The 23,086-nt window shown below is 47.3% G+C and overlaps 1 protein-coding gene and 1 long non-coding RNA gene across 2 annotated transcripts; one reads left to right on the top strand and one right to left on the bottom strand.

The window, feature by feature from the left end:
- Window positions 1-1,177: 1,177 nt before the first annotated feature.
- LOC146895627 (uncharacterized) lies at window positions 1,178-8,045 on the bottom strand. The gene is made up of 5 exons (XR_015736383.1): window positions 7,875-8,045; window positions 7,449-7,615; window positions 6,159-6,400; window positions 2,474-2,892; window positions 1,178-1,749 (listed from the first exon to the last, which is right to left on the bottom strand). It is a non-coding gene; the product is annotated as an uncharacterized LOC146895627 (long non-coding RNA).
- A 6,738-nt stretch (window positions 8,046-14,783) lies between these two features.
- On the top strand, window positions 14,784-22,636 carry Zdhhc19 (zDHHC palmitoyltransferase 19). The gene is made up of 10 exons (XM_048454039.3): window positions 14,784-14,851; window positions 14,982-15,064; window positions 15,171-15,315; window positions 15,675-15,796; window positions 16,327-16,466; window positions 17,320-17,492; window positions 17,812-17,917; window positions 21,255-21,340; window positions 21,684-21,906; window positions 22,438-22,636. Exons 3-10 carry the CDS (start codon window positions 15,173-15,175, stop codon window positions 22,540-22,542), a joined length of 1,098 nt encoding a protein of 365 aa, XP_048309996.2. The 5' UTR covers window positions 14,784-14,851; window positions 14,982-15,064; window positions 15,171-15,172; the 3' UTR covers window positions 22,543-22,636.
- Window positions 22,637-23,086: the final 450 nt, after the last annotated feature.

The following is a 23,086-nucleotide window of genomic DNA, read 5'->3' as shown; positions in this document are numbered from 1 at the left end:
TCCAGGAGGAAGCATAGGTTCTGGCCCCTTGGAGATGACAGACTCAGGACAGAGGCCTCACTGTGTCTGGGTTTGTGGCTTGGCAGGTGGGTGATGATGGCTGCTTGGAAAGGCAGAGGAGGCCTGCAAGCTTTGCTGCTGCTGCTGCTGCTGCTGCTGCTGCTGCTGCTGCTGCTGCTGCTGCTGCATTTTACACATGGTCTTGTTATATAGAGCTGACCAACCTGGAATTCATTTGTAGACCGTGCACTCATAGAAACCTGCCTCTGCCTCCTGAGTACTGGGATTAAAGGCGTGCACCACCACCGCCAGGCTCAGTGTTTGCATCTTAAAGGTCAGTCCTGGTTGGGGTGAGGACGGACTTGGCCACACTTGGACCTGAAGAGCAGGGCAAGCTGAGACTGCATCGCATCTGAGTGTCAGAGCACACAGTCAGAGCTGAGCACATTGACAGGGCTTCTTTTAAAATGCCAAATTAAGGTTGAGGAGATGGCTGGGTCTGTAAGCACTTACCCTCCAAAGAAAGGATCTGGATTTGATCCCCAATACCCACATAAAAATGATGAATGTGGTGCATGTGCTTGTAATCCTACATCTGGGGAGGTGGCGGTGAGAGGACTCCTGGGGCTTGCTGGCCATTCAATCTAGCTGAACTGGTAATTACAGGTTCAGTGAGCGACCTCACTTTAAAAAGTAAGATGGGGCTAGGCCATGGTGGTGCACACCTGTAATCCTAGCGTTTGGGAGGCAGAGGCAAGTGAATCTCTGAGTTCGAGACCATCCTGCTCTACAGCTCGAGTTCCAAGACAGCCAGAACTGCCACAGGAAAACCCTGTCTCAAAAACAAACAAACAAACAAACAAACCAAAAACATGGAGCGTGATTGAGGAAGATGCTCCATGCTGACCTTGCCTATAGAGGCTTGCACACCCACACTCCGCAAGTTCTTACATGCTTAAGAACTTCTTTATTGGGCTGGAGAAGCAGTACAGGAGCGAAGAGTACTGGCTGCTCCCCCAGAGGTCCTGAGTTTAATTCCCAGCAACCGCATGGCGGCTCACGACCACCTGTAATGGGATCTGATGCCCTCTTCCGTCATTCGGAGCCACATGCGGATAGAGCATTCACACACACACACACACACACACACACACACACACACACACAAAGTAAACAATTTTCTTCTCAAAAGAACAATTTTATTGGTTTCTCCTTCCATATAGACTTAAACTCCTTTGAGGCTGAGCATGGGGTACTGTGAACCGAGATCCCTGGCATGAAGTTTGGCACACACTGTGTGCTCCTTGGAACTGGCTGGTACCATTGACAGAATAAGGAAACCAGGGTAACGGCAGCAGGTACTTCAGGGATGCCAGGCACTGTGAGAAATGGAGAATGTTCCTTATCTAAAACCTTATCACCCTCTTACAAAGTAAGGGCGATCTCTATTCCCAGTTCATAGACATCAAAGCGCAGGGCAAGGGAGGTCAAGAAACCGGGTTAGAGTGTCATGGCTTGAACGGAGGCACCTGGGATAGAGGGGGCCTCACCGTGGAGGCTCAGCGGGAGATTTTCCATAGTGTGGCCAGGAAGTGGGGTCCTTAGGAGGTATGGCAGGAGCCTTTCCGCCGCCTCCCCCGCACGCGTCACCATGTCTCTTGAGTCCTGCCGTACCCTCCGCAGAAAGCACAGTTCTCAGGATAGGGCGATAGACCGCCAGGAGTAGGCGTGTCACGGGCCAGTTACCTCCTGAGGTGGAGGGAAGGGCAGGAAAAGGGGGTAAGGATACCCATCCTGGAAGTCAACGGCCTCGGCCACACCTAACAGGCACGAGCTGACTCAAGCAACTTACACTAGAACACGCCTCAGGTCATTCGTCTGTGACCGCAGGGAGCTTTGAACTTAAACCCCACGCACACAGACCTGAACTTTAGACTTCCCTGGAGACTCAAGACTGAGGTCAGGGTGTAGAAAGGAGGTGGGGGGACCTGAGGCTGGGCTAGAGACCGATAGGCCCCCGGGGGAGATGGCCATTTCTCACTGGGCACAGGTGGAGGGAGGTAGCCTGATGGGTGTTCCTGTCCTAGCTGAAGTCTCTAGGTGGCTGTTTTCTTTACTTGTGCCATTGAGATCAGACCAGCATGCCAGCTCTGCTCCTCAAGGCGAGTCCCCCTCAGTTAGATCTGGGCCAGTCAAATTCTTCTCCTGGGTGCCCAGACTGGCAGCGAGCTAGCTATCAGTCATACTTTCAGAGCTAATAAGAGCCAGCCAGCCTTCGGGTTTTTTCCCCAATAGTTTAAATTAGAATATGTTAATTGCATGAAATAATGACTTCGATATGTTATCTTATTTTTAGCTTGGAGGCCAGCCGAGGCTACAGAATAAAATTCTATCTCTGTATTAATAAACAAACAAAAATTTAACAAAAAAAAAAACTTGCACGTGGAACCGTGGTGGTCTCTTTAGCACTTACCCGCCAGGATGCTATCAAATTGGCCAAGGTCTATGCGACCTATGGCGTGCAGAGCTTTCTTCCCCGGTAAGGCTGAAGGAGGTCTCCTTGTCTGTGTTGCTTGCCCGCTTGTTCATTGATGGACACCGAGTTCTCACTGCTGTGAGCAGTACTGTTGCGAGGACAGTCACACAAACATCTCTGAGACTCTGCTGAGAGCTGCTTTGCTACATACCCTGCACTGGGCAAGTGGTAGTTCTATTTCTTAGGTTTCTGAGGACCACCATACACTTTCCTACAGCAGCCGGACCATAATGTACTCTTGTGTCTAGGATCCCTGGGGAGGGCACGAGGTCGTCACGCTCACACAGATGAGCACTGGAGAAGGCAGGAACGTGAAGCATGCAGTCATGCCTCTTCGATGAAAGGGACGTGTGTACCTGTTTTTCAGAAGGCCGGGAAAGGATATTATTAATAACCTGGTGATCTTTTGTTGTATATAGAGCCAGGCCTCACCTGAACCCCCAGATTCCATTTCCAACACTAGAACCCATTCTTATGGAAGAGCCCCCCCCCTGTACTTTACAAAGGATCCTGTTATTAGGCTTATTCTAGATCCCTCCTCCCTAGACCTGTTGCAGGATATTTGATCACATCTTGAACCCCGAACCCCGAGATTGCATTATTTATGGAAAAACCTGTATCTAGTTGTGGTATGGCTTGGCCCTAGCATGTACCTTAATCCAAGAGCTTTCTGCTTTGGTACTGTAAACACGATTAAATAAAGCCAACCATAGGTCAAGAGGCAGAGCAAGCAACCAGTTGACAGGAAGTGAACATAGGATTCTTAAGAAAAAAAATATAGAGGGTAAGAGAGAGTCAGGAGGATGGATAGAGATGCACAGGAAGTAGAAGGGAGGGACATTCAGTTTGAGTAGAGTTTTTGAGATGGCTGAGGAGAAAGGAGAGGTTACTGGGTCATTGGCTGAGGAGGAAGATCAGCGGGGTGCTTTCTCGGCCTCCCTGAGCTAGCAGGCTTTCACCCCAGCATCTGACTCCCGTGTCTTTATTGGTAAAATCAAACGATTGAAAATTAGTTAAAAACAACATAGACCTTTATCCTGAGCATTGTCAGTCAATAGAATCCATACTTTTGTTTTGTTTGAGACAGGGTTTCACTGTGTAACCCTGACTGTCCTGGAACTCACTCTGCAGACCAAACTGGCCTCAAACTCAGACATCTGCTGCCTGCCTCTGCTTCCTGTGTGCACCATGTCCGGCTGTGATTGCTTCTTTTACACATGAATGTTCAGTTGTTCTAGCCCTATTTATTGAAAAGACTACTCTTGGGCTAGAGACATGACTCAGTGGTTAGGAGCATTGTTCTTACAAAGGACCTGAGTTCAATTCCTAGCCTCCCTAGAGCAGTTCAAAATCATCTACAACTTTAGTTCCTGGATAAATATGATACAGACATACATGCAAAGCAAAACACTCATACATATAAAATAAATCTTTTTTAAAAAAGTTCATGGGGAGATTTTATTTGTTTGTTTTCTTTGGGGTGGAGACTGCAAAGGTTTGAATGTGGAGCAATGGGAAGATGAATGGAATTGGGGTGCATGATGCGAAATTCACAAAGAATCAATAAAAGCTAAAAAATGAAAAGGAAAGTTACTCTTCCCATGGAATAACTGGCAGTCTTCATGAAAACAAATTAACCAGAGATATATGGGTTTATTATTTCACTCCATATTTCTGTTTTGTTTTGAGACAGGATCTCATATAGTTCAAGGCCTTGAACTCATTATGTAGCCAAAATTAATTTTGAGCTCTTGACCCTCCTGTTTCGGGCCCTGGAGGGCTAGGATTCCAGGTGTGAACTACCAGGCTCACTGTACTCCAAACTTGATTCCCCTGACCTGTATTGCTAGGATTAATTGGCAGGAGTACCTTGTGGGTGGGTACTCAGAGATCACAGCATGCAACAGATCTCACCGAGAGATTTAGTGGGGATGTGTGAAAGACCATCTCAGAGCAGGAACACGTGAGAGAAACAGGACAGAGAGACAGAGAAAGACAGACAGAGAAAACAAAAGAGCGATCTGTGATGGCCGGGACCTGTAAAAGGGCTGGGGATTTGGGGTGATGTAGTTGCTTGTGAGGGGTCACTTAAGGCAGGCTGGGGGAGGGCACAAATTCAGCATAAATGTCTGTGTCCACACCAGTGCCATCAATTTGATTGCTGTGGCCTTGTGACTGGAAAGAGGGAGGGAGATTTCCGATTTCCTTCTTTTTCAAGATTGGTTATTTGGGTTCATTCTCATTTCCATATGGGTTTTAGGACCATTTCTCCCTTTCTGGGGAAAAACTCTCAGTTGAAATTCTTCCTTTTCCATTTTTTCAAGTGTGTGTGCATTCTTTCATGTATATGGATACACGTGTATGTGGAAGCTTGATATTAATGTCAGAAATCATCCTCTCTTCCATCTTGTTCTTTGAGAACAGAATTCCTCAACAAAATCCAAAACTTGCCAGTATGTCTGGTCTTGCTAGCCAGCTTGCTTCTGAGGTTGGAATCACAAGTGGATTTCTGGGGATCTGAACTCTGATCCTCACATTTGCTCAGCAAGTGCTTTAACCACTGAGCCATCTCCCCAGCCTGTCAGATGGATTTTTGACAGATGTTACATGGATTGATGGATTGGGGCTCAGGATTATAACAGGGCCCCAGACCTTAACACAATTGACTCCATGATGGAAGTGCCATTCAGTCTGTAACACTCAGCATGTAGACAACACCACCTCTCAAAACCTTGTTTTTAGCTTCTGTAGTTCTCTGTTCTTGTTAACTGAAGTATGTCAACCCAAAACATGGTTTTTGTGCTTAAAAACGCAGGGATGTACTGGGATCCCGAACACCCAGTGTAGCGGCCGGCTGACTAATAAAAACTTTCTACTGACTTAAACGCATGTCCAAACATCAACATCTCTGGTGACTACCCACATCAGGGATGTAGTTCAATTGGTAGAGCACTTGCCTGGTACTCATGAAGCTCCGGGTTTCCATCACATACACCACGTGTGGTGCTGCGTGACTGTAATCCCAGCATTCTCCAGGTCTAAGTGGGAGGGTCAGAAGTTCAACGTCATCCTTGGGTCTAGAGCGACTTGGATGCCAGCTTGGGGTACATGAGATCTTGTCTTGAAAGAAAAGACCAGCCGGGTAGTGGTGGTGCACCCCTTTAATCCCAGCACTCAGGAGGCAGAAGCAGGCAGATCTTTGTGAGTTCAAGGCCAGCCTACTCTACAAGAGCAAGTTCCAGGATAGGCTCCAAAGCTACAGAGAAACCCTGCCTCAAAAAAAAAAAAAAAAAAAAAAAAAAAAGAAAGAAAGAAAGAAAAGAAAAAAGAAAGAAAGAAAAGATGAAAGAAAGAAAAGATGAAAGAAAGAGGGAGATTGGTATAAACTCATTGGGGTCTAGTGCTGTTTTGACAGTGTCAAGCCTTTCAATCATCAACTCAGGGCTGTTAATGATTTAGGGTCTTTTGTCTTTCCCCGCTGTACTTTGTACTTTTCTGCTCATAAGGCTTATACTTCCTTTTGAATTGTTACTAAGATTTTAAAAAGTACAATGAGCTGCCTGTGGCACGACTGTTGGAGATGGTTGTTTCATGAAGCAGGAACCCCGAAGGACTGTCTCACCTTTAAGGAAGTTCAGTAGTCATTTCTCTGTGGGTCCTGCATGTCCACTTCATACAGCATAACATCAAGCAGTCCCGGCAAGAGCAGTTTCTTGCCCAAATGGCTAGCCAACACCGTAAGGAGCCTCTTTGGTGCCCATCTTCCTCTTGAAGTAGATTGGTGCTGCCAGGAGCAGATGAGCCTCATTGTCATGAAAAGTCCTAAGTTCTTAAAACATTTTAAGTGCCATATTCCGTAGGTCTCTGAAAGGTTTGAAGATTATCTATCTAACTAAAATATATCTCCATATCTAGAAAACCCAACTAACATGACTACAAGCCTGACCATTATAGATGACTATCTATTAACCTGTATTTCTCAATTATATATTACTTTTCCAAATGAACTGCACAATCACAATATCTTAATCAAGAGCAGAAACATACATATAACAAGATTAACCTAAAATTTGCATCAATAGACCAACATCCATATTAATGCAAAGTATTGATCTCTACAGCATATTCCCCTTTAAATGTAAACAGACATTTATAAACAATATTTGTGAATTTGGGCATAGTTCTCTCCAAACTGCTTCCTGCTTTTTGTTGGGTGAAGTAATTTTGGGGGAAGTTTACAGCAACCTTTCAGGGGGGGGGTCTTCGTTCATTAAACCACATTAGTCTAGAATTAATCCACAGGTTTTGTTTTCTCTTTTCCAAATTCTGAAGTCAAGATAACTTTATGTTGGTTTAATTTAGCAGTTCATACAATAAAATGTCTCTCATTATGTAGCTCTTTAACAGTTAAAAAATTTAAAGAAAACATAACAATATAAATAATACAGCCTCTCTGTGTATATTCCATTTTTATGTGGCTTATTTTTCTTGCTCTATTACTTTTTCTACAAGTTTAATATTTATTTTATTTTTACTCCTTTAATCTATGACTATCTGTACTCTTTTATAGTATATTTACTCTCTTCATTCTTTTTCTTCTCTCTCCTAAGTCTACATATATATATATATATTTTCCTCAGTCAAACTCGGATACATATATTTTTTTAAACATACTGTGACTCATTTAGTATTCTTTTATGTCTGAATCTGTCCTATTGTATATCTGTCCTTTTCTGTCCTGAAGAGCTTTTAAAACGGTAAGCAACATTACTAAGACTAAGGCTGCTTTGCCTTTTGGCTCTGCCCAGTCCAACATAGCAGAGATCTGTTCCATGTGAGCCATGCTCACAGTCTCGTTTTTAGGCACACAGCTGGTCTGTTACCATTCAGCAAGTTGTACCACTCTACTCACAAACTCCGTTTAAATGCTCGGTCTCCTGAAGGAGCCAGAGTTCATGCTGGCAGCATGGTCCAGGAAGTTGCCATTTCAAAAATGCATTTTTTTTCTTTTGTTACCCCGGAATCAGGAAGAACTCTCTTAAAGGAGCTGCAGCATGCCACCAGCAAGCAGAGCCCATTCTGGAAAAAAAATGCAAATAAACTTTGTGTTTTAGTGTCTAGATTCCTTTCCAAGCCCTCTCAGGTTTTATGTGCATTTGGTGAGCACACATTGGAGCAGCAATCTGTTGTAGGAGACTGCTTGTTCGTTCCTGGCTGTCCAGAACTGAAATAACCACACAGAAACTGTATTACTTAAGTCACTGCTCTGGCTTACTCTTATATCTTAAATTAACCAATTTCTATTAGTTTATATTTTACCATGAGGTTCGTGGCCTACCTGCAAGTTTCCACTAGCAGCTTGCATCTTTCTCCTCTGGCAGCTCCATGGCATCTACTTGACTCTGCCGTCTTTCTCCCAGCATTCAGTTTAGTTTTCCCTGCCTAGCTCTGCTCTGCCCTATCACAGGCCAAGACAGCTTCTTTATTCATTAACCAATAAAAACAACACATATACAGAAGGACTTCCCACATCAGGTTTCAGGACAGGCTCCAAAACAACACAGAGAAACTTTGATTCAAAAAACCAAAAAAAGAAAAAAGAACAGAAAAAAGAAAAGAAAAGAAAAGAAAAGAAAGAAAGAAAGAGTGATGGGGACTTGAATAAATATTTGTAAACACTCATTTATGACAGCAATGCTTATAGAAGCCAGTTTGGGAACAGCCTAGGCAAACACTGACAGATGAATGTATAAAGAAAATATGGCATAAACATAGCATGACTTGTTTTATGACTTTTAAAATAAATGAAGCTCAAGCCAGCCACGGTGGTAGGAGATTGAGACATGAAGATAGGTATGGGTTTGAGACCAGCCTGGGAGGCATTATAAGAGCCTATCTCACAAAGAAACAAAAAGAAAGAAAGAAAAAAAGGAAAAGAAAAAGAAAAGAAAAAATACAAACAAACAAAAAGAAATGGGAACAAGCCTTTGATGCTACCTAGCTGGAAATAGACATTGTTCTCAATGTAGCTGGAAGACACATCGTTCTTGGTAAAATCTTGATAGGGAAGAAGGAAGGGAGGAAAATAAAGAGGTTAAAAAAACCCCATCTTTTTAAAGAGGTGCTTCTGAGCAGGGCATGGTAGCTCTTGGGAGGGAAGCAGAAGCAGGCAGATTTCTGAATTTGAGGCTAGCCTGGTCTATAGAGTGAGTTCCAGTACAACCAGAGCTACACAGAGAAACCCTGTCTTGAAAAACAAAAAAACAAAATAAAGCAAAAAGTGTGTGGGAAGGGGAATACTCTGCTTGGCAGTTGTGAGCTTGGTAACTTTCTAGAAGAAACAATATTCTGGCTAAAATCGATGAGATTTTATCAAGAACTCTAATAACTACCCAGAAGCAGCTAGTTAATTATCATACACAGAAAGTCCCCGACTTTTTCGAACCCCTGTTTCCAGCTGAGCCAATCTTTAAAGTTCTGTCTCAGTTTTTGTAGTTTGCTGATACCAAGTGGCTGTGTTGCCTTGGTGATTACTTTTTGTTAAGACTTACTTTTATTTTTGTGAACGTGTCTGTGTGTGTCTATGCCATATGTGTGTGGTGCCCACAGAGGGCAGATGGGGGACACTGGGTCCTCTGAAGTGGACTTGCAGGTGGTGATTGTGAGTGTTGAGAACTGAAGCTAGAGTCCCCTGGAAGAGCAACCTGTATGTAGTGGCTGTGTGCCCCTCAAGCCCCGTGACCACTTTTCATGTTTCTTGTAGGTGCTGAAAATTAGCTGCAAATGCTCTTTTCACAAGATTTTTTTTTTTTTCGAGACAGGGTTTCTCTGTAGCTTTGGAACCTGTCCTGGAACTAGCTCTTGTAGACCAGGCTGGCCTCAAACTCACAAAGATCCACCCGCCTCTGCCTCCCAAGTCCTGGGTTTAAAGGTATGTGCCACCACATCTGACAAACTCTTTTAAAATGTATTAATTAAGCCAGGCAGTGGTGGTGCATGCCTTTAATCTCAGCACTCGGAAGACAGAGACAGATCTTTATGAGTTCGAGGCCAGCCTGGTCTACAGAGTGAGTTCCAGGACAGTCTCTGAAGCTACATAAAGACCCTGTCTCGAAAAACCAAATATGTATATATAATTTAAAAGTTATTTAGGTGATTCCAAAATTCTAGTTTTTTTTTTTCTGAACCCATCTCCTTGGCCATTCTGAGGCTAGTTTTGTTCATACTATGTATGCAGACACAGCCCTTTCCTCCCACAGCCCCAGCTGTCCAGTGCTCCTAACCTTCTTGAAACAGACAATAAGCAATGCAGAACTTTGTAAGACCACAGCGCAGACGCCAGTTCTCTGCAGGGGTTTTGTTTCCATGTTCTACATGTAAAGTTCAGTTGAGTTCCATAGTTATGGGCTTGTCATATCTAATTAGATGGAAGTTGATTTATTTATATGTGTGTGTGTTCTTTAATCCCAGCACTCAGGAGGCAGAGGCAGGTGGATTTCTCTGAGTTTGAGGTCAGCTTGGTTTACATAGTGAGTCCCGGCTAGTCAACGCTACATAGTGAGACTTTGTCTTTAAAAAAGAAAAAAAGAAAGAAAGGAAGAAAGGAAGGAAGGAAGGAAGAAAAAAAATGAGGAAATGAAAAAAGGAAGAAAAAAGGAGGAAAGAAAGAAAGAAAAATGAAAAAGGAAGAAAAGAAAGATGTGTGCACATATGCCTGTAGGCGAGGGTGCACACACGCCTGCTTGTGCATGTGGATGCCAGACATCGGCATCACATGTCTCCTAAAATTGCCCTCCACCTTATTTTTTTGAGACAGGATCTCTCACTGAACCTTGAAGTCACCAGTTCATCGATGCTGACTGACCAATGAGCTCCAAGGAGCTACCTTACTCTGCACCCTCATCTCTGGGGTTACAGAGTTGCATGCCTGCATGCCTGGTTTTTACATGGATGCTGGGCCGCAAACTCAGGTCCTCGTGTTTGCGCAGCAAGTAATCACTCACTGAATAGATTTATCTCTCCAGGCTCCAGAGGAAATTAATATGTAAAGGTCACATTTCAACACTGAGGACAGCAGGGTATGGTGGCGCATGCCTTTAATCCCAGCACTTGGGAGGCAGAGGACGGTTGATTTCTTCCTCCTCCTCCTCCTCCTCCTCTTCCTCCTCCTCCTCCTTGGTTTTTTGTTTTTGTTTTTGTTTTTGTTTTGTTTTGTTTGTTTTGTTTTTTGAGACAAGGTTTCTCTGTAGCTTTCGTGCCTGTCCTGGAACTAGCTCTTGTAGACCAGGCTGTCTCGAACTCACAGATATCCACTTGCCTCTGTCTCCTGAGTGCTGGGATTAAAGGCGTGCGCCACCACCCGCGGCGAGGCAGGTGGATTTCTATGAGTTTGAAGCCAGCTTGGTTTGCATAGTGAGTCCAGGTCAGTCAAGGCTACATAGTGAGAGTTTGTCTTTAAAAAAAAGAAAGAAAGGAAGAAAAGAAAGAAAAGAGAAAAGAAGAAAGAAGGAAAGAAAGGGGGGGACGGGAGAGATGGCTTCGTGCGGAAATAAAGAGGTGGGGGGACGCGAAAGATGGCTTCGTGCTTAGGAGCACTCTCTTCTCTTCCAGAGGACTCAAGTTCACTTCCTAGCACCCAAACTGAGCAGCTCACAGCCTCCTGTGATGCCAGTGCCAGGGGCTCTGATGCTTTCTTTCAGTTTCTCCTCAGAAGTATGCATGACATATACTCACACAAATACACATAACTATAACTAAAATAAATCTTATTGGGCCCAGAGAGATGGCTCAGGGATTAAAAGCACTTATTGTTCTTGCAAAGGACCAAGGTTTGATTCCCAGCACCTACATGGCAGTTCACCATCCTCTATTTCAGTTCCAGGGGATCCGATGCCCTCTTCTGATCTTTGTGGGCACCAGGCGTGTATATGGTACATGTACATATATTCCAGTAAAACACACACATAAAATAAAACAAGCCTAAAAAATTAAAATTTTAAACACTTGTTTTTGCAAAGATAAAGGGCAATTGAGAAAGATACCTGATATTGCCCTCTGACCTCTATCTACATACACAAACATGTGCGCCCACACTTGCAGGCCCAGGGACTTTCTCATTTAACACGAAGCTCAGGGAGGCAGTTCAGGGCTGGGACAACCACTCAACAACAACACAGGTGAGTGTTGGTAGCAAACTGACTTGTTGCCACAAACATATCTTGTTCAAGATAGACTGAAGGGGACAGAGAGAGTCCTGTTACCTGAACCTTCCTTTCTTTAATTGGGGGGAAGTTTGTCATACCCGTTCAGCACCAAGCCTGTCTCTTTGAGCAAAATTGTGTTATGAAGGTAACTCTGGAAAACCCTTCGGCTGAGATTAATGCAATGTGTGTTGGGTTCAATTAGTGGAGGCCCCCAGCGGAATTGGTAACTAGGGATCCCTGAGAGATAGCCCTCAGTAATGGTGACAGTGCACTGAAGATGGGTATGTGTCTATGCGTTTTTTCATCCCCAGACTCTTGCCTGATAGTGGTTCCGGGTGGTGCAGGCACCACATGAGGCACTGCTGAGATTGGGAACTAGAGCCGCTCTGAGGGATGCCCTCCGCAAGACTGGTCAGCAGGAAAGAAATAAAGAGAAGGTCTCGAAAAGATGGAATGCACACAGAGAATCTGGATTATGTATATTATTGTGTTTTCTTTTAATTTTTTGACTGGAGAGAGACATTTGGTTCTGGGGACTGCTAAGAAAGGTATCTTGACTTTAAAATTTGGGTCTAAGGATCTGTTGCTTTGGAAAGAGGTTCTGCTTTTGTTTCCACAGAAGATGAGGACCTGTGGAATCTTTCTATATTAATGTGATTTGATGGACCAAGACTCCCGGACAGGTCTCCATGAACACCCCCAAAAATTACTTTGCCCAATAAACAGCAGGAAGTAGTTTGGAGAGAATGACTCCCAAATTCCCTAAATGATTGTTTACTGGAGGTTGTGGGGCTGAGTGAGACGCCGGTAGGCAGCAGCGGTGCCAGGAGCCACAGCAAGGAGTGAGGTGCATCCGCAACTGCAGCAAGTGCTGGAGCCGGAGCCGCGCATACCCCGACGGGCTGCCCATCTGTGCCCGGCTTATGGAAGGCGTGGCAGGGCAGGGAGGTGGAGGCGGTCCCTGGGTCTGTGGGAGCATTACACAAGAGTTTGCAGCAAGCGGAGGGCTTTCCTGTAGGACCCAAGGGATCCGCGCAGTATCCGCGGAAGGTCCCAAAGTCTGCCTGCCGCCCTGGGTCCCAGTGAAGGCGGGCCAGTTGATGCCCGGCCTGGTGGAGCAGCCCTGACCAGTTGTGGTGGCACAGGCCGGTAGAATTTGCTGAAGAAGGAAGAAGGCAGGAGGATCTGGAGTTCAAGGATGACTGCCACCCATCCAGGCCAAGACTTCAGGGATCACCATGGCTGTAGTGGCTGCTATTGTCACCGCTGTGGTCTCCTCTGTGGCAGCCGGAATTGCCATCAGCCAGATGTGACTCTCTTGTAGCTGGATTCAGCATTTAATATCATTCATGTGGAAGAAGAGCTGTTGGATTTCTTGTGGGATTTGCATGTGGTTGGTTGCTCTCCTTCCTTCCAACATATTTGTGCTATGCCCATGCCAGTCCAGAACCTTGGTCTAATTATATAGAAAAAGGGAAAATGTTGGGGACTGTGGACCCCCACACACACCCTGAATTTCCTGTGAGCCCCTGCCTGCCAGAGTAAACAACTTGTTTTCCTATGCTTGCAGCTGCTCTGAGCAAACAACTTGTTTTGCAGCTGCTCTGAGCAGGAGACCCTCAGGAGTTCCTGATGGCAGGGGAGTGGTTTCTGGTGGGCTTGCAGCTGAGAGTTAGGGCGTGGCCATTAGTCATGGAGATGCTGTATAGGCTGCCCTGGAACACAATAAAGAGAGCATTCTCAGTTCTCTCTCTCTCTCTCTCTCTCTCTCTCTCTCTCTCTCTCTCTCTCTGTGTGTGTGTGTGTGTGTGTGTGTGTGTTTCAATTTCCAGCCCCTTGTCTGACTTGTGAACTGTACCGTAGTACATGGCACATAGACCAAGCATTGTGCTACAAATTAGCATTGGACCCGAAAAGATAATGCAAACAGTAGCCATCTTATGTACTTTTGAATGCTGTGTGACCTTTGCAATAACCTGGGTTCCATTGCTACAACAAAATACTTGAGAATTGGTACTTTAAAGAAGTTTATTTATTTTGTATTTTTGGAAGTTTAAAGATTACCAGCCATACCCAATGGCCTTTGGTGAAGGTCCCCTTGACAGTATTACACGGCAACGGGCATCATGGCCAGGACAGCTACGGGGGTGGGGTCTGTAAGCTCCATCTTGAAACACTCCTCATGGAGGGAGGATGGGAAAGCAGTGAAACTGACCAGAACAGAGACACTCAGAACTGTACTCTGGTTACAAGGCCTGTCTGCAGTTGTGCAGGGAGCTCCAGGCGTGTGACCTTGTGAGCTTTTCCATGATGAAGCTGTTGCTTACATCAACCATGCTTCTGTAAGTAACCTCAATAACTATTGGTTCACCAAGTTAGATTTGGGAGGGCTCAGTCCTTTGGCCTGTCATCAGGTCTGGCTGGGCTGAAGCAGTGTGGGTCCTCATCACTCCAGGAAGTCACATGACTGGCAGGTTCTGTGAGGAGTCAGGCCTATGCTTTTTATAATGACCTGCTAAACAGGGGTCCCATGACGACTACATCGATCCCTTCGAAAGTCAGTCAGGAGGCTGAAGGTTAACTCAAAGGTTAAGAGCACTGGCTGCTCTTCCGGAGATCCTGAGTTCAATTCCCAGCACCTACACGGTGACTCATAACTATCTTTAGTGAGATCATGGTGCCCTCTTCTGGCCTGCAGACACACATGCAGACAGAACACTGGATACACAATAAACAAGTCTCTAAAAAAAAGAGAAAGTCGGTCAGTGTCCCTGGTAAGCCCTCTCTTGCTCTCTTGAGACCTCCAGCACATCAACAGGGCCTCAGCCTGTGAACCTTTGGGGGACAAACCCCAGCAGCTTCCGAGGCAGGGTCGGGGCACCTTAGTCTCCAGCATGAATGATGGGGAGAATGACCGGTACTGAAAGTGACTGGAAGCAGCCAGAGACTCTGTCCCTCTGCGTCTGTGACATCACACTGACACTTTTTCTGTTCTCCTGGACTGGGGCTTCCGTTGCTATGGCAATGAAATTCTGGGAGTCATCAGGGGAAAGAGTAGCTAGTGGCTCATACTCACCCTGTGAGTGAGTAGCTAGTGGATCATACTTACCCTGTGAGTATGAGAACCACACTCTCCCCTGCCTTCGTGGTGTGTGTGTGTGTGTGTGTGTGTGTGTGTGTGTGTGTGTGTGCCAAAGACTGCTGTCTTCCTGAATTAATCTCACCTTCCTTTCTGAAACAAGGTCTCTCACTGAACCCCTGAGCTTGCCGTTTGGCTGGATTGCCTGGCCAATAAGCCCCAGGGATCTTCTTGTGGCTGCTAAAGGTATGCCCTGATCCACCCTGTTTTTACATGGAACCTGAGGGCTGAACTCAGGCCCTCATTCTTGCAAAGCAAGCATTTGGTCAATTGAGCATCTCCTCTGCCCTAGCCATGCCTTTTAAAGACACCATGACACTTGTGAAGGAGCCGCAGCCGCAGCCTGTGGTCCCTCTGTCATGGTTCCTCCCGAGCCTGTTCGCTGCCTTCAATGTAATGTTGCTGGTCTTTGTGAGCGGCCTTTTCTTCGGGTTCCCGTGAGTGTCCCACATCATCTGTTAGGTTTCTGACAAGGAGACAGGATGGAAACTAAAGATAGTACAGAGGCAGGGGGATGCAGGAAGGAGTTACGGGAGGATGTTACAGATGTCCCGGGGAACATCTGTCTGGTTAGAGGAAAACTTGCCAGAGGTTTGGAGTATTGGCGCCTGGGGTGGGGTGGGGAATAGACACAGCTGGTGATGCTGGAGACATTTGGTGGGACTGCTGTGAGTCTGTCGCTCATCTGGATACTTAGAGCTGGATTTAAGTTCTGGGAATCCTGACTCAGCTGGACAGGGCCTGGGGAGGAACTCCGGGCTGCTCAGCTCGGGACTGAAAACTGCTCTGGTCTCAGTTGCAGGTGGCTGGCTCAGAACGGGGAGTGGGTCTTCCCAGCGGTCACAGGCCCACTCTTCGTCCTCACCTTCTACAGCCTCGTTTCGCTCAACTTCTCAGATCCTGGTATCTTACATCGAGGTGAGTGAGGGCTCAGCTCCAAAGGCTGGGACCCCACCTCCAGTCTCGGGACCTCTATATCCCATCGCAGTACTGTTCTGGCTCTAGTATTTCATTTCCTGAACCACCAAGGAGTGTGTGTATGGAGGGGGGGGCCACAAACAAAACAAAACAAAACCAACAAACACAGATCATGGATGTTTTTCAGTTGCTTCAGAGGAGTGGGCTGCACAGGCTGGAGAAAAGCCAGGAGGCTTGTCCAAACTATGCAGTTCCTACTCCATCTGCGCACGACACACAAAAACTTCACGTGCTCCCTCTGTTTCAAAGGCAGAGTTCTATACACAAGGCTAGCTGGAGCATGCCCCCAACCTCCCTCCCTCTCTCTCTCTCTCTTTCTCTCTCTCTCTCTCTCTGGTGGTCAGCTTGCTCCATTAGGTCAGCGATTCCCTTGTCCACCTCTTCCCACACCTCCTGTGCCCAGGGCTGCTCCAGGGCTGCCCAGAGCAGCAGTGTGAAGGCTACTACCGCCTACCCCTCTTGTATGCCAGGCTCCGCCGCCGAGGACCCCATGACCGTACACGTGGTGAGTGTGAACCAAAGGGCCTTCCGCCTGCAGTGGTGCCGAAAGTGCTGCTTTCATCGCCCACCCCGGACCTGCCACTGCCCCTGGTGCAACATTTGTGTGGAGGTGAGCTCCCCTTGCTACCGACCTGTTTGCTAACCCGTCTCCTTGACCTGGCCAGAACCTAAAGCCTCATCCTATGTTGCCCAGGGGTGGGCATGAGAGTTTTCCATGACTGGTGAGGCCAAGGATGACTGTATGTCCACCTGTTCTTGGTCCCTCACACGGGGCGCAGCCTCAGTGCCCGTATCTGCCCAGAGAGGCTGGCATGTCAGCACAGGCACTTTCATTTGTTCTGGCCCTAGGGAAGGGGACAGTGGTTTGCTGTCACTGGGTATCTGAGCCAATCTGGAGACTTCCCTGTCCTCCTCCGGATGTTTTGGGTTGAAGCTCCCGGTTTGGACAAGCTTGTCTCATGTGCAACGGCACACCAGTTTACAAATGTGGGGAGGACTCTGGCTGGGCAAGGCTGTTTCTCATCTTCACCTATAGATGAGAAAGTAAAGGCCCAGGGATAGCCTATGTCTGACTGAAAGCTATACCAGGACAAGTCTCAAGACACAGAGCCTTAGCCAGGCGGTGACGGCGCACGCCTTTTATCCCAGCACTTGGGAGGCAGAGGCAGGTGAATCCCTGTGAGTTCGAGGCTAGCTTGGTCTACAAGAGCTAGTTCCGGGACTACCAAAGCTACAAAGAAATCCTGTCTTGAAAAACCACCCCCCCCTCAAAAAAAAAGAGGCTAGCCTTAATTGGATTATAACTGGAAATGTCAGCATTAGGAACATTAGTTCACCTGGGTGAAAGTCAGCACGGAGGAGGGAGGCCCAAGAGTAAGTGACCTGGAGGGCTGAGTTGTTTGGGATGACTGGAAGCTGGGCCAGAGGATGGATTCTGGAGGCTGCTCCTTTTCCTGTCCCAGGACTTCGATCACCATTGCAAGTGGGTCAATAACTGCATCGGTCACCGCAACTTCCGTCTCTTCATGCTGCTGATCCTGTCCCTCTGCCTCTACTCCGGCGCCCTGCTGGTCACCTGCCTTATGTTCCTAGTTCGCACAAGACATCTGCCCTTCTCCGTGGACAAGGTTATGGCGTATCTACACAGGTCCAAGGAGCCATATGAGGAGCAGTGGGGAGGGGTGGAGGCAAGGGAGAGATGAGATCTCTCAAAGGGTTGAGTCAGTGATGAATGACGCTAGCCTGCGAAGCCACTCGAGAGGCTCAGTGTAGGCTGATGAATGTAGGGAAATGGACGGAGGAAAAAAAAAAAAGGAACATTAAGAACCTTGTGGGGCCACATAATAAGGCCTAAAAGGGACAAGCAGGGCCACAGTGTAGTGAGATAGGGTGGCGGGAGTAATGATGGAGAGGGGAAGATGAGCTGGACCGGGCATGGTTCCTTAGCTGGTTAGTATCCTGGTGGCTCTGCCGGCTGCGGGCTTCCTGATCCCGCTCGTCCTGCTGCTGCTGATCCATGCCGTATCTGTGAGCGCGGCGGAGCGCTCCTGCGAGAGCAAGGTATGTGGGCGCCGGGATATACGGTTGTGGGAGGTATCATGAGTCTTCTGGATTTGATCCTCCCCTGCCTTTGGCCCTGAGGGTAAGGCCTTTGGGAACGCACGTCCAGAGCAGCAGTTCAGACCACAGTGCCACCTGCTGGAGCCCGGTGGCCTCTCTCCGCCCCGTGCGCCGCAGTGTGCCTGCATCTGAGGATTGAGCATCTCCGCTTTGGACCACACCAAGAGAGGCTAGTCCTGGCCTGTGTAGTTTGGACCGAGAGAAGGAGTTAAGGGTTATCAGGACCGAAACGCCACTCTGGGTTTCCTAGTGTGATCCCGAAGGATCGGTCGTTGCCAGCTTTGCAAAAACTAGGGAGCCAGCAAATAGAATTTTTTTTCCTTCCAGCACTGAGAATTGAACCTAGGGCCTGGAAAATCCTAGGCAAATGCTCTTCCACTCAGCTCTAGCCCAAGCCCACTCTCCCCCAGCTCCTCCCCCCCTTTTTTTTTGAGACAGTCTCAGGCAGGCCTTGAATTTTCGCTCCCCCTGGCTCAACCCCCCTGGCAGCTGGAGCTAACAGCATCAAGTCTGACTGAAAGCAGAATGTTGCTAAGAGAGTTAGGAAACAGCTCTGATTGGAGCAGAGCGTGGCAAGGGCGATTGAGCAGACCCTCAGAGCGGGTCACAGTAAAGCAGCCAGTAAGACCGAGTGTGGGAGTTAGTCTTGATGCAGTCACGGTAAGGAGATCTGAAAACAGTACCAGAAGTACTCCAGAAGAGTCTCTCAAGGTGATTTGCAATCGGTAGCCCCGACAATGGCTGATTTGTTTTCCACCCCTAAGGGTCGTTGTTGTTGTTTTGCTTTATCTTTCAGAATCCCGCATAAATGAATCGTTGTCTTTCGAGACTGCCTTGGCTGGCTTAGCACAATACTTTTGAGATTCCCCCATGTTGTTCTCCCCCGTTTATTCCTAATTCTTAGAAGTGGCACCGCTGTGTTTAGTTTTATAACAAATGACCAGATTGTCTTCCAAAACGCCATTTTGCATTCATGCAATGACTTATGAGAATTCCAGTTGCTCTACCTTCTTGTCAACACTTGACACTGTCGGAGGTTTGTTTAGTTTTTTGCTTTAACCCATCTAGTGAATGTGTGATGGTATCTTATAGCTTTGATTTGTATTTTCCTCATGAGAGTGTTGCCAAGCAGTATATCTTTGACGTAATGTGTGCTCCAATATTTTGCCCATTTAAAAATTGGATTATTTGGCCAGATGGTGTTGGTGCAGGCCTTTAATCCCAGCACTCGGGAGGCAGAGGCAGGCGGATCTCTGTGAGTTCGAGGCCAGCTTACAGAGCAAGTCCCAGGACAGGCTCTAAAAAGCTACAGAGAAACCCTGTCTTGAAAAACAACAACAACCACAACAACAAGAAGGAATATTTTCGTTTTGTGCCCTTTGAGTTCTTTATGTATTCTGGGTTCAGGTATATGGTTTAAAAGTATTTTGTTGAAATCTATAGTTCATGATTTCATTTTCTTTTCAGGTTCCAAATAGCAGAAGTTTTTCACTGTGAAGTACTTGTGTGAAGGTGCACATGTGCACGGTGTGTGTGTGTGTGTGTGTGTGTGAATGTGTGCTTTGTGTGTGTGTGTGTGTGCTTCCCAAAATGAATCACATGCATTTGGCATGGCCATCAAGAAGTCTTTGCCTAGGGCTAGAGAGATGGTTCAGAGGTTAAGAGCACTGATTGTTCTTCCAGAGGTCCTGAGTTCAATTCCAAGCAACCACATGGTGGCTACAACCACCTGTAATGAGGTCTGGTGCCCTCTTCTGGCCAGCAGGCATACACACAGACAGAATATTGTATACATAATAAATGAATAAACAGATATAAAAAAAGAAATCTTTGCCTAATCCAAGATCACACAATCTCATTCACGTGTTTTTCTATGGAAGGTTTGTAGGTTTAGATTCTATGTTTGGATCTAGGATTCCTTTGGGGCTAAATTATGTGGTTAAGGCTCGCTTTTGTTTTCCAAGTTCTTTTTTTTTTTCATGTGTAGGAATGTTTGCCTGAATGTGTATTTCTGTACCATGTACATGCCTGGTGAATGTGGCGTTCAGAAGAGGGTGTCAGATCCCCTGAAGCTGAAGTTAGTTATGAGCCTCCATGTGGCTGCCAGGAACTGACCCTGAGTCCTCTGCCAGAAGAGACCATGGATGCTCTTAACTGTTGTGCTGGGTCTCCAGCTTACAGACTTGCTGCTTACACATCTGCACCATTTGCTGGAAAGGTTTCTTCCCTCCACTGTGGTGGATTTGCATATTTATTTAAAAAAAAAAAAACCAGCCAGGCAGTGATGGTGCACGCCTTTAATCCCAGCACTTGGGAGGCGGAGGCAGGTAGATTTCTGAGTTCGAGGCCAGCCTGGTCTACAAGAGCTAGTTTCAGGACAGGCTCCAAAGCTGCACAGATAAACCCTGTCTCTAAAACAAACAAACAACAACAAAAAACAAAAACAAAACAGAACTGGCTGGATAGACACAGCTTAGTTCTGGGTTCCCCGTGTCGCCTGTCCTGTTCTGTCTTGGTCAGTGTTGCTTTATAGCTTGGAAATCACACAAAATGAGTTCTCCAACTGCTTTTTTTCTGAGGTTCTTGACTGTTTATTTCTTAGAGAGAAATTTAAGAAATCAGATTGTCACTTTCTACAAATACTTTGGGTTTCTCATCAGAATTCTGTCGACCTGTAGAGCAGACTGAGACTAGCTGTCCCTTACAGGAGTCTGCATTTGGGGATTCGCCTTACATTCATTTATTTACTATTTATTTTTGCTATCTTTCATCATTATGTTGTAGCATGTGGACTCTGAACCTGTCTCATTAAATGATATTTGGCAGATGTTTTAGGAAGGCAGGTGGGCAGTGTTGTTGGGTTATTGGGGGGAACTACAGACAAACAGCCGAAACACAGACAGAGCATCCCCCTGCCTCTGCCTCCCTTCCTACTCACCCCTCAATCATTTCATGGCATCCGGTTTCAGACGGTTGGATGGTGGGACTGTCTGTGGAGGGGCTGGGTGGTTAAGGGAGGATCGGAATTTTGTCTGGAAGACAGGCAGAGGAGGGCGTGTGTGGTCACAGAGATACAGGCGATGGGAGCCCTGAGAAGCCAAGAGAGCCGCGGTGGGTACAGTGTCATCAGTCTTGGCAGAGTGCTCAGAACTGGGGTGCTCCCTGCCCTCCTTTGCAGTCTGGTGGCAGCTGGAACTGAGCAGACTGTCTGAGGGGCAGGTTGCTGCCACGAGGGACTGGCCAGTTCTGACGCTGTCTCCTTCTCATCCCCTTCCAGTGCAGGTACCATCCAGAACACAACCCCTTTGACCAGGGCTTTGCCAGGAACTGGTATCTAACGATGTGTGCGCCACTGGGTCCCAAGTGAGTTGGGAACCGAGACGTCTGAGTGGTGGACCCCAGGGCTGTGGATGGATGAAGTGGCCTCCTACACCAGTGCAACTTTCAGACTTTTCCTTTGTGGTCTCATCTCTGCTCCCCCCCACCCCCCGACACACACACAAAACCATTGGACCCTTCTGTGAGTTCTTGTGGGTTGAGGGGATAAGGAAACTGCAGCCAGAAGGGGCTAGCCTAGCTCCAAGCAGGACTGAGATCACCCTGGGAATATGCCCCACCCCACCCCCAACTGAGAGGGAAGATGGAGAGGATGGAGACCTGTCTAAGAAGGGCCTTAAATCCTTGCAACGGCTTTGTTTTTCTTTAGGTACATGTCCGAAGTTGTCTGTCTGCAAAGACCAGTGGGGACAGAATGGATTTATGAGAAGATGCCGCCTTCGCCACCACCATGTCCTCCTGAACACTGTTCCCCAGGTCCTCCTGTGCTGCAGCATCAGCCCCAGGCCCAGCCCCAGCTCCAGCCCCAGCCTCCACTCACGGCCCGGAAAGGGTCTTCAGGAAGTGGTGAGGCTGTCATTGTTCTGCAGGAGGTGAGAAGTCAGGAGGTGGCGATGTCCCCAGGAGGCGGGACTGGCCTGAAGCTGGAGCACTCAGAGCTTGGTGCAGACTGTTAAACCTGGAGGGACCTGGAATGAGGGTGGTTACAGACCTCTAGAACACTCTCAGATGCCCCCCCCCCATAAAAGAGAAAAGAACACATCCCCAATTTACTTTGGACCTGGGCCAGTCAATAGGTCTGAACCGGGTTCCTCAACTGGTAATTGAGGACAGAGATTAGCCTACAGTTTATACCGTGTTTTTTTTTTTGAAGAATATTCTTTTATTTAGACAAAATTTTTCCATACGGTTCAATTCCATTGAAATATATGGAAGCGGAACGTAAGAAATATGAAGGGAGCCAAGTAACCACAGCTTCCTCCAACCTGTAAAACCTCTGAGGTGCTAGTCTCCCCTCGGCTCAGTCAGTGGGGAGTTGGGGAGGAGGATGAAGCACCGGGGTTGGCTGGAATCTGGATTTGGGGAGGCTGGAAGGAGCCTGTATGTGTCCACTCTGTGTTTAGATCGATGCCAGCCCACGGCTGTCTTTGCTGTCCGAGACCCCTAGACGAGGCTCACCCCGGCGCTCACAGAGCCTGGACCCCCTGAACCTACGCCTCCCTGTCTGAATCCCTGTGGTCCACTTGGGCCCAACTCATGTAGCTTCATTAGTGGGAGCATTGGCACCCACCGATCCTCATTAAATTGTTTGTTGGTTTCTGATGAGGGTGTCAGGCCTGTTCAAGGGGCTTGGGGACAAAGACCTCCAGGGATGGGGAAGCCAGGATCCCTGCAGACCCAAGCACAGGGTTTATTACGGTCTGGCTCCGTGGCCTTGGGCAGGACACCGAAGCTTCTCTCATCCTTACAATGGATGGGTACAGTCTTCCTGATGAGAGCCAACGTGAGAGAAAACCACCAAGTCATGTCTGCACTGGGGAAAGACGCGGCCTCCGCCCTGCAGTACCGTCATCTGGCTGCAGAGGGCGCTCACTGCCCGGGAACGCGCAAGTCTCACTCAGGCTCCTTATTGCGGACCTTGTGGGTGGGAAGGCCATCAAACTAGGTGTGGGTACCCTTCCAGCGGCCACTCTAAACTACATGGAGGATCTAAGATGCTAGGCCTGCATCTTTCCTGCAACCGTGTCTCATTTTTGCTGTAACCCTATAGTC

The sequence above is a fragment of the Myodes glareolus genome, chromosome 2, assembly GCF_982192425.1.
Source record: "Myodes glareolus chromosome 2, mMyoGla1.1, whole genome shotgun sequence".
In the NCBI taxonomy this organism is placed as follows: domain Eukaryota; kingdom Metazoa; phylum Chordata; class Mammalia; order Rodentia; family Cricetidae; genus Myodes; species Myodes glareolus.
This window is presented reverse-complemented; position numbering and strand designations above follow the sequence as displayed.